The sequence below is a fragment of the Phyllobates terribilis genome, unplaced genomic scaffold (assembly GCF_046119375.1).
Source record: "Phyllobates terribilis strain yellow unplaced genomic scaffold, ASM4611937v1 Scaffold_1__5_contigs__length_1240528914, whole genome shotgun sequence".
NCBI classification, from domain to species: Eukaryota; Metazoa; Chordata; class Amphibia; order Anura; family Dendrobatidae; genus Phyllobates; species Phyllobates terribilis.
The window spans coordinates 864875328-864885966 of record NW_027362761.1 but is presented as its reverse complement, the minus strand read 5'-3'; the positions used below and the strand labels follow the sequence as shown (position 1 = coordinate 864885966).

At 46.8% G+C, this 10639-nt stretch overlaps 1 protein-coding gene across 2 annotated transcripts in view; it reads left to right on the top strand.

The window, feature by feature from the left end:
* The first annotated feature begins 2366 nt into the window (after positions 1–2366).
* Positions 2367–10639, top strand: part of SLC9B2 (solute carrier family 9 member B2) — a 76054-nt gene continuing 67781 nt past the window's right edge. Inside the window, exons 1-2 of one of the 2 annotated variants that reach the window (XM_073639200.1) lie at positions 2367–2752; positions 7783–7912. In XM_073639200.1, the coding sequence (XP_073495301.1) occupies positions 7814–7912 (99 nt within the window). In that variant the 5' untranslated portion in view covers positions 2367–2752; positions 7783–7813. The remainder of the gene's footprint in view (positions 2753–7782; positions 7913–10639) is intronic. The other variant, XM_073639192.1, reaches the window with a different exon arrangement.

The following is a 10639-nucleotide window of genomic DNA, read 5'->3' as shown; positions in this document are numbered from 1 at the left end:
CACAACAGAAATAAACATGTGTATAACAAAACATGTAACTACAATAAATTTCTGGGACAAATAATTCATTTTCTGGAACAATTTCAAGGAGGCCAACACTTTCAGCCACGACTGTGTACACATGTATACATATTACGCAAACACATTTCGCTCACATATACACATACAGCACAGACCAAAAGTTTGGACACACCTTCTCATTTAAAGATTTTTCTGTATTTTCATGACTATGAAAATTGTACATTCACACTGAAGGCATCAAAACTATGAATTAACACATGTGGAATTATATACTTAACAAAAAAGTGTGAAACAACTGAAAATGTCTTATATTCTAGGTTCTTCAAAGTAGCCACCTTTTGCATTGATGACTGCTTTGCACACTCTTGGCATTCTCTTGATGAGCTTCAAGAGGTAGTCACCGGAAATGGTCTTCCAACAATATTGAAGGAGTTCCCAGAGATGCTTAGCACTTGTTGGCTCTTTTGCCCTCACTCTGCAGTCCAGCTCACCCCAAACCATCTCGATTGAGTTCAGGTCTGGTGACTGTGGAGGCCAGGTCATCTGGCGTAGCACCCCATCACTCTCCTCCTTGGTCAAATAGCCCTTACACAGCCTGGAGGTGTGTTTGGGGTCATTGTCCTGTTGAAAAATAAATGATGGTCCAACTAAACGCAAGCCGGATGGAATAGCATGCCGCTACAAGATTCTGTGGTAGCCATGCTGGTTCAGTATGCCTTCAATTTTGAATAAATCCCAACAGTGTCACCAGCAAAGCACCCCCACACCATCACACCTCCCCCTCCATGCTTCACGGTGGGTACCAGGCTTGTAGAGTCCATCCGTTAACCTTTTCTGCGTCGCACAAAGACACGGTGGTTGGAACCAAAGATCTCAAATTTGGACTCATCAGACCAAAGCACAGATTTCCACTGGTCTAATGTCCATTCCTTGTGTTCTTTAGCCCAAACAAGTCTCTTCTGCTTGTTGCCTGTCCTTAGCAGTGGTTTCCTAGCAGCTATTTTACCATGAAGGCCTGCTGCACAAAGTCTCCTCTTAACAGTTGTTGTAGAGATGTGTCTGCTGCTAGAACTCTGTGTGGCATTGACCTGGTCTCTAATCTGAGCTGCTGTTAACCTGTGATTTCTGAGGCTGGTGACTCAGATAAACTTATCCTCAGAAGCAGAGGTGACTCTTGGTCTTCCTTTCCTGGGGCGGTCCTCATGTGAGCCAGTTTCTTTGTAGCGCTTGATAGTTTTTGTGACTGCACTTGGGGACACTTTCAAAGTTTGCCCAATTTTTCAGACTGACTGACCTTCATTTCTTAAAGTAATGATGGCCACTCGTTTTTCTTTACTTTGCTGCTTTTTTCTTGCCATAATACAAATTCTAACAGTCTATTCAGTAGGACTATCAGCTGTGTATCCACCAGACTTCTGCACAACACAACTGATGGTCCCAACCCCATTTATAAGGCAAGAAATCCCACTTATTAAACCTGACAGGGCACACCTGTGAAGTGAAACCCATTTCCGTTGACTACCTCTTGAAGCTCATCAAGAGAATGCCAAGAGTGTGCAAAGCAGTCATCAAAGCAAAAGGTGGCTACTTTGAAGATCCTAGAATATAAGACATATTTTCAGTTGTTTCACACTTTTTTGTTAAGTATATAATTCCACATGTGTTAATTCATAGTTTTGATGCCTTCAGTGTGAATGTACAATTTTCATAGTCATGAAAATACAGAAAAATCTTTAAATGAGGTGTGTCCAAACTTTTGGTCTGTACTGTACATTCTCACAATTCTAGTGGAAGCATACATTATTTACATGTACACACACATGTATACATATTAAACACACGTACACACTTGTATACACATTATCTGCACGGATGAGGACTGAACCTTACACATAGATGTTGCGGCGCTGCCTCTTTATTTTACCAACAACCATGGCTGGGCCACACGGTGACTGGGCTGCGCCATAGAGCTGTGCCGCTGCCACATGGCGGCATTCTTCAGGTCATTGGGGTGGCACTTCTGGCCCCGGCCTAGGTCTTCAGGCCACGCGCTGTGGTAATAGTGAAGAGGCCGCAGCCCGTAATTCAATCCTTCTATGGACGGAGATTCGTTTGTTTTGACAACCAAAAGAATTTGTTTTGTTTTCGCCCTTCCACATTCTGCAGATCTCTGCCACAACCTTCTTATTGTTCCCTAAACTTCCTCATTTTTTGGTAGTTTGAGCTTTAGTCTTTTTTCCACACACGTTAAAAGCAGCAGAAACATTGCGCCATTCTTATTTCTAGCCTTCACCCAGCGCTATGACTGCTTCCCGCCACAGATGAGGCAGAGCACAGCGGCAGGCCCGCCCTCACTGTCCTGTGTGCCGTTACCAGGCAGCAGCGCAACCAGCCGCCCTCTTCTGCCTCCGCTGGGAGTCCGACCTCTCCGGTGCAGACCCCGCACTGACACAGTGAGGGGGAGGAGCTGCCTGTAGCTGCACACAGAGCTGTACCACTGATGGGGGGAACCTCCACTACACCCCCAGCGTCTCCCTGGCTCATCCTCCCCCAGCACATGGACGGGACCCTCTCACATGGCAGTGGGTGGGTGAGGCCGGCCGTGCATGGTGTATTTTAGCTAGAGCGCAGCCCCTCCCCCTCCATCCTCTTCATCCTGACGGAGAGCGGCGGTGACAGCAGGAGACCTGATGCCCTGCGGTGACCGTGCCTGCCCGGTGCCCGGTGCCTGGTGAGTGCCGCTGCCCGAGCTTCTGCCCGGTCACCTGTGTATTCAGGGTTAGTTCCCAAAACTCCGAGTGCCCGGAGAGATAGTAATGCCCCATACTGAGGGATGAAAATGGGGGTGTGATCTCTGCTTCTATCACCCTCTACTCTGTTACCAGGTTTACCAGACTGCCACTTCCATAGTAAGCCCCCCCCCCTCTGTGCGGCGTCACTGCCATACAAAGCGCCCCCCTCTGTGCGGCGTCACTGCCATAGTAAGCGCCCCCCCTCTGTGCGATGTCACTGCCACTTCCATAGTAAGCCCCCCCCCTATGTGCGATGTCACTGCCATACAAAGCGCCCCCCTATGTGCGATGTCACTGCCATACAAAGCGCCCCCCTATGTGCGATGTCACTGCCATACAAAGCGCCCCCCTATGTGCGATGTCACTGCCATACAAAGCGCCCCCCTATGTGCGATGTCACTGCCATACAAAGCGCCCCCCTATGTGCGATGTCACTGCCATACAAAGCGCCCCCCTCTGTGCGATGTCACTGCCACTTCCATAGTAAGCGCCCCCCTCTGTGCGATGTCACTGCCATACAAAGCGCCCCCCTCTGTGCGATGTCACTGCCATACAAAGCGCCCCCCTCTGTGTGGCGTCACTGCCACTTCCATAGTAAGCGCCCCCCTATGTGCGATGTCACTGCCATACAAAGCGCCCCCCTCTGTGCGATGTCACTGCCACTTCCATAGTAAGCGCCCCCTCTGTGCGATGTCACTGCCATACAAAGCGCCCCCCTCTGTGCGATGTCACTGCCATACAAAGCGCCCCCCTCTGTGTGGCGTCACTGCCACTTCCATAGTAAGCGCCCCCCTATGTGCGATGTCACTGCCATACAAAGCGCCCCCCTCTGTGCGATGTCACTGCCACTTCCATAGTAAGCGCCCCCCTCTGTGCGATGTCACTGCCATACAAAGCGCCCCCCTCTGTGCGATGTCACTGCCATACAAAGCGCCCCCCTCTGTGTGGCGTCACTGCCACTTCCATAGTAAGCGCCCCCCTCTGTGCGATGTCACTGCCATACAAAGCGCCCCCCTATGTGCGATGTCACTGCCATACAAAGCGCCCCCCTATGTGCGATGTCACTGCCATACAAAGCGCCCCCCTCTGTGCGATGTCACTGCCACTTCCATAGTAAGCGCCCCCCCTCTGTGCGGCGTCACTGCCATAGTAAGCGCCCCCCCTCTGTGCGGCGTCACTGCCATAGTAAGCGCCCCCCCTCTGTGCGGCGTCACTGCCATAGTAAGCGCCCCCCCTCTGTGCGGCGTCACTGCCATAGTAAGCGCCCCCCCTCTGTGCGGCGTCACTGCCATAGTAAGCGCCCCCCCCTCTGTGCGGCGTCACTGCCATAGTAAGCGCCCCCCTCTGTGCGGCGTCACTGCCATAGTAAGCGCCCCCCTCTGTGCGGCGTCACTGCCATAGTAAGCGCCCCCCTCTGTGCGGCGTCACTGCCATAGTAAGCGCCCCCCTCTGTGCGGCGTCACTGCCGTAGTAAGCGCCCCCCTCTGTGCGGCGTCACTGCCGTAGTAAGCGCCCCCCTCTGTGCGGCGTCACTGCCATAGTAAGCGCCCCCCTCTGTGCGGCGTCACTGCCATAGTAAGCGCCCCCCTCTGTGCGGCGTCACTGCCATAGTAAGCGCCCCCCTCTGTGCGGCGTCACTGCCATAGTAAGCCCCCCCTCTGTGCGGCGTCACTGCCATAGTAAGCGCCCCCCCTCTGTGCGGCGTCACTGCCATAGTAAGCGCCCCCCCTCTGTGCGGCGTCACTGCCATAGTAAGCGCCCCCCCCTCTGTGCGGCGTCACTGCCATAGTAAGCGCCCCCCTCTGTGCGGCGTCACTGCCATAGTAAGCGCCCCCCTCTGTGCGGCGTCACTGCCATAGTAAGCGCCCCCCTCTGTGCGGCGTCACTGCCATAGTAAGCGCCCCCCTCTGTGCGGCGTCACTGCCATAGTAAGCGCCCCCCTCTGTGCGGCGTCACTGCCATAGTAAGCCCCCCCTCTGTGCGGCGTCACTGCCATAGTAAGCGCCCCCCCTCTGTGCGGCGTCACTGCCATAGTAAGCGCCCCCCCTCTGTGCGGCGTCACTGCCATAGTAAGCGCCCCCCCCTCTGTGCGGCGTCACTGCCATAGTAAGCGCCCCCCTCTGTGCGGCGTCACTGCCATAGTAAGCGCCCCCCTCTGTGCGGCGTCACTGCCATAGTAAGCGCCCCCCTCTGTGCGGCGTCACTGCCATAGTAAGCGCCCCCCTCTGTGCGGCGTCACTGCCGTAGTAGACCCATTGACTTGCATTGCTGATTTTGATCCGAGCCTCTGATCAAAATTGGACATGTCTCCACAATTTTCCGTGGATCTCTTGGTCTGCAATAAATCAGGGACACGTGCGCAGCTCCATAGACGATCACAATTACGATGAAAACCACAGATAGTGCCCGTATGTGAAAATCGGACGTCTGAATGAGCCCTAAGGGTCTGTGCCCACTATGCGTTTTTTTAAGTGTTTCTGCAACGCCAAAAACGCTGCAGAAATGCTTAAAAAACTCTTGGTAGTAGGTCTGCCATGTCCCCCAATGATAATCCGCATGTGCTGTGCACATGCTGCGGAAATTTCCACTGCGGATTATCATTGCGGAAAAAAACGCAGCACTACCAATTATTTTGCGGAAGCGCTGCGTTGGACCGCATGGAATCCGCATCACTGCATATGTAGATGCGGATTCCATGCGTTTCAATGTGCGGATGGTACCTGGGTCTGGAGAAGAGGAGACTCTCCTCCGAACCTGGGTACCATAGAACCTGTAAAAGAATAAAATAAAAAATAAATATTATACTTACCTTCTGATGGGCCCCGGTCTCCTTGTCTTCGCTTGCCGGCAGATCGCGGTGGACTGAAGGACCTGCACTGACGTCATAGTCATGTGACAGCAGGTCCCTCAGTGTACCGCGAGCTGTCGGCAAGCCAGGACGGAGCGAAGCAAGACTCCAGGGGCCATCAGAGGGTAAGTATAGATTTATTTTTTGACATTCTTTCGGTCACACACTATATATATATATATATATATATATATATATATATATATATATATATATATATATATATATATATATATATATATATATATATAATATCTATATCTATATCCATGGCGTTTGCGTGGATTTATATAGTGTGACCAAGTTGTCAAGCACTTTCCAAGTGATGCTAAAATCGCTTGGAAAGCGCTTGTCAATCCGCATGCGGAAATCCATGCGAAGAACGCTTCACATCCGCATGTCCCTGGCAGGAAAAACGCATGTACAATCCTCATGTACAATCCGCATGCGTTTTTTCTGCCAGGGAGATGCAGAAACGCTCAGGAAAAATCCGCAGCATTTCTACATCGTGGGCACATAGCCTTAGACTGTGTTTTGTGGTGCAGTTATTGATCGCATGTTTGTTACAAGTGAAACAGATATTTTTTTATGAAGTTTCATCTGTAAATAACGGTAAGGTGATAACACTTCCAATTACACATTCCGTTTGTCTGTTCCATTTAGAGGCGTTCAAAAAGGATGCAGCGGAACTGATGTAAAACAGATGCAGATGGTCCATCTTGATAGTTATGGGGTTTGTCTGGGTTCTATTATGTGTCAGTTTTTAGAAAGGAAGGAAAAGTTCTGCATGCTGCGCTTGTTCCCTTCTAAGAACTGACACAATACAAGACCCATATGGACCCCATAATAATAATAAGGCCCCTCTGCTCCAGGTTTTATATGTTGTACAACACATCTGTTTTTAATTCTGTTTCTCTAAATGGCAGTGTGAACATATCCAAATGCGCTTGGTTTCACCACACGGCACCTCACCTGTGTGAACCCCTCCTACTATATGGTTAGACCAGCTCTGGACATAGTTCAGCAGATACGTAACCCATGTGTTAGTCAAAGGTGGCCCTTACCTGGTATGTTGGAGTCCTGTGCCAGTGCTGGTTAATCTGTGCTGCATGTGATCTAAGAGGGTTGGGTGGTAGATTTGTGCAGTTGGTTCTGTTTGCACTAGATATTGTAGAACTAGCAATTGTTCTATTCATTTTGTGTGCAATCTATGAGCCATCCGGGTCGCCCTCCACTTGTAGTTCTCTAATTTCGTCTGTTCTCATAAAACATAACTGGGGTTTATGGGAAAAATAGATTCCATTTTATGGTTTCATTTCAATACACAATTAATGTTTACTCCTGTAAAACCAGAATATAGAACATTTAGATTGTAAGTCAGGGGACCCCAGCCTGTGACTGTCTAGAAGCTTGATGCTGGTCTGCAGATGGTGACTTTTGTGAATAGCCTTGCACAGAAGAGCAGATCTGGATGCACATATACTGGAGGGGCTGGGGCTGAGAAGGTGGGAAGATAAGTATGGTAAGCTGGAGCTAGGATGGTACTGCCAGCTAGAAAGGTGCTTGAAGATGGATGCTGTAGTGTGCTGAGAGTGCTTGATGCCGGAATACCGAATGTGGGTAAATTGGGAACCCCCGGATGTAAGTATGCTGCCTATAAAGAGGGAGGGAAGGGGATACAAGGTCTCGTGCCTTCTGTCGGACGTTTGTCATTATATTGGTGATGGATGACTCTAGGTATCCATGCTGGGGTGCAGAGGGTGAGGATGCACTGGAAGTGGCTCGTGACCAACTCTCAGAGCAAAATGTGGCTCTCTATGTAAGAAAGGTTGGTGACCCCTGCTCTAAATGAACATTGTGTCATTTTATGAATGTCCTAATGTTATGTCACCCACAACTAAGATTGCTTATAGTACATCCTCATAAAGTGTACATATTTCCACAGTGCTGTCATCAGCATTGGCGGGGATTTGGATTTATTTGGGTCCTGCCTTTTATCGAAAAATTTGCTGGCCGTTGTACGGCTGAAGCCCAATCTGCTGCAGGAGGAAAAGCTGGTCCCATCCTTACTTTCTTTCTGAAGTACTTTTTTTTCACACGTTGTATTTATCATTGTTGCAGATTTTATATATTTCCCTCCTGGGTTCTGGAGATGGATGAACATCACAATGAAAATGAGACAAGTCAAGGCAACGTCATTGAATCTGAGATCGGGCCATGCGCAAACACTGAATCCAATGCTGCAAATAAGGTACCTATGGGGCAATTATCTTACTTTTAGCCTCTGGTGGATTTATTCTTCAACCACTTTAGGACACAGTCAATTTTAGTTTTTCCTCTTTTTTTTTCTTTTTTTTTCCTCCTGTTCTTCCAGCCAGTAGCCATGTTTTTTTGTTTTCTTAGCTACACGAGGACTTATTTTTTTTGCAGGACGAGTTGTAGTTTTGAATGATTGTATTTATTTTACCATGTAATTTACTAGTAAGCATGAAAAAAAAAATCCAAGTACTGTGCAATGGTAAAAGGAAATAAAACACAATATCTCCATTTTTTTTATGGTGTTCATTATTGGTACAAATAGCTTGGTTGGAGTTCACAGGAGCACCAAGATGGTGTCAACAAGGCCTTCAGTAAGCCCCTGTCTGGTATGGCAACCCATCAGTACTCCGCTATCACTTTGCAGGAAAGATAAGGGCGATGAGCGCCTGAACAGGTGCCCTACCAGCATTGTGACCACTCAATGCCCCAGTCAGCATCGATCGGAGCTACCTATAATGCACACAGCAGTGTACATTTTCCCTTTTTCTGGTAGGGGTTTCTCAACATTTTGCACCACTAATAGCTCGTTCATATGACCTCATTTTCGGTTCAAGTGCTGTCCTTTAAAAAAACAATGGACAGCACTTGGACCAATGTTATTCAATGGCGCAGCATTCACTAGTTTTTTCCATAACTTGGATGAGACTTGGCCATTCAAGTCTAAAGGTGCAGAAAAAAAAATTGGATGCCATACAGTGCCAAAATAATAGCATCTGTTTTTTATGGATACCCTGCAATTCTGTATTATAGGGAACTGTAAATGGTCTTGTAAGTGATTGTCTACTGCTGTAAAAAAATGTATTGCACATGGATGACAAGTGAGAACACACATAATTCCCATCCAAAAATACTACCATATCCACATACCCTTTTATTTGGCATTCTAAAATCACAAGGCCATGGTGGCCTCATATGGTTGAATTTTGACATGCTACTATTAAATGCGAGTCTATGTGCAAATGTACTTGGTATTATTCACAATAGTGAGTATCGGGGTCATTGGTGTATATTGCAGCTTTGTATTTGTGATCGAAAGCTGTTGCTGTTACACTGTAACTGATTTTCTTTGTAAGCAGGATTGCTGATCCTTAACCTGCCATGTCTGTATATAATATTGTATAATATATGATCCTATTCAATTAATACAAATGAAAAAAAAAAAAAGAGTTGATTCTAGTGGGTAAGGCATGAGATCACTGAGATAAGTGGTTGGCTACTGCAAGCAGAGCTGTGGAGTCGGAGTCGTGGAGTTGGAGTCAGTATAAAATGGACCAACTCCGACTCCTAAAATATATAATAAATTGGGTACAGTAGTTCAATGTAGTTTGTGGGGAATATTTTTTCATAAGAATTTGGGAAAGTTATGAAATGTCCTATTCCTGATCTAAGGGTCTAGACTTTTAGCTGAGATGAATCTGTTCTACAGTAAATTTATCACTTAAACATGAGCCATGTATGAGGGAGTTGGAGTCATGGAAATTGAGGAGTCGTAGGTTTGGCTTATCGACTCCACAGCCCTGACTGCAAGTACACTTGTTTGGCATGGCACCACAGGAAAAGTTAAAAAGTTAGAAGGGGGCACTAAAGCTGTGGCAGAGGAAGAGGATTTACCAAAGGAGTAGAAGTTTCCACAGTCCCTGACTTTAGTAATTTTTTTTATTTTTATTTTTTTTTACATTTTGGGCAAATCCTTTAACCCCTTTACAACCCAAGGTGGTTTGCACGTTAATGACCAGGCCAATTTTTCACTGTCACTTTGAGGCAATTACTCTGGAACGCTTCAACGGATTCCCCTGATTCTGAGACTGTTTTTTCGTGACATATTGTACTTCATGATGTGGTAAAATTTCTTCGATATCACTTGCGTTTATTTGTGAAAAAAACAGAAATTTTGCGAAAAATTTAGCAATTTTCAAAATTTGAATTTTTATGCCCTTAAATCCGAGAGATATGTCACACAAAAGAGTTAATAAATAACATTTCCCACATTTTTACTTTACATCAGCACAATTTTGGAACCAAAATTTTTTTTTCATTAGGAAGTTATAAGGGTTAAAAGTTGAACAGCGATTTCTCATTTTTCCAACAAAATTTACAAAACCTTTTTTTTAGGGACCACATCACATTTGAAGTCACTTTGAGGGGTCTTTATGACAGAAAATACCCAAAAGTGACACCATTCTAAAATCTGCTCCACTCAAGGCGCTCACAACCACATTCAAGAACTTTATTATTGTGGAAGAAAAAAATGAACATTTAACTTTTTTCACAAAAATGTTACTTTAGACCCAATTTTTTTTATTTTTGCAAGGGTAACAGGAAAAAATGGACCTCCAAATTTGTTGTGCAATTTCCCCTGAGCACGCAGATACCCCATATGTGGGGAAAAAACACTGTTTGGGCACACTGCAGGGTTCGGAAGGGAAGAAGCGCCATTTGACTTTTTTAATGTAAAATTTGCTTGCATAATTAGCGGACGCCATGTTGCATTTGGGGAGCCCCTGATGTGCCTAAACAGTGGAAATCCCCCACAAGTGACACCATCTTGGAAACTAAACCCCTCAGGGAACTTATCTAGATGTGTGGTGAGCACCCTGAACCCCCAAGTGTTTTACAGAAGTTTATAACATGGAGCCGTGAAAATAAAAAAATCTAACTT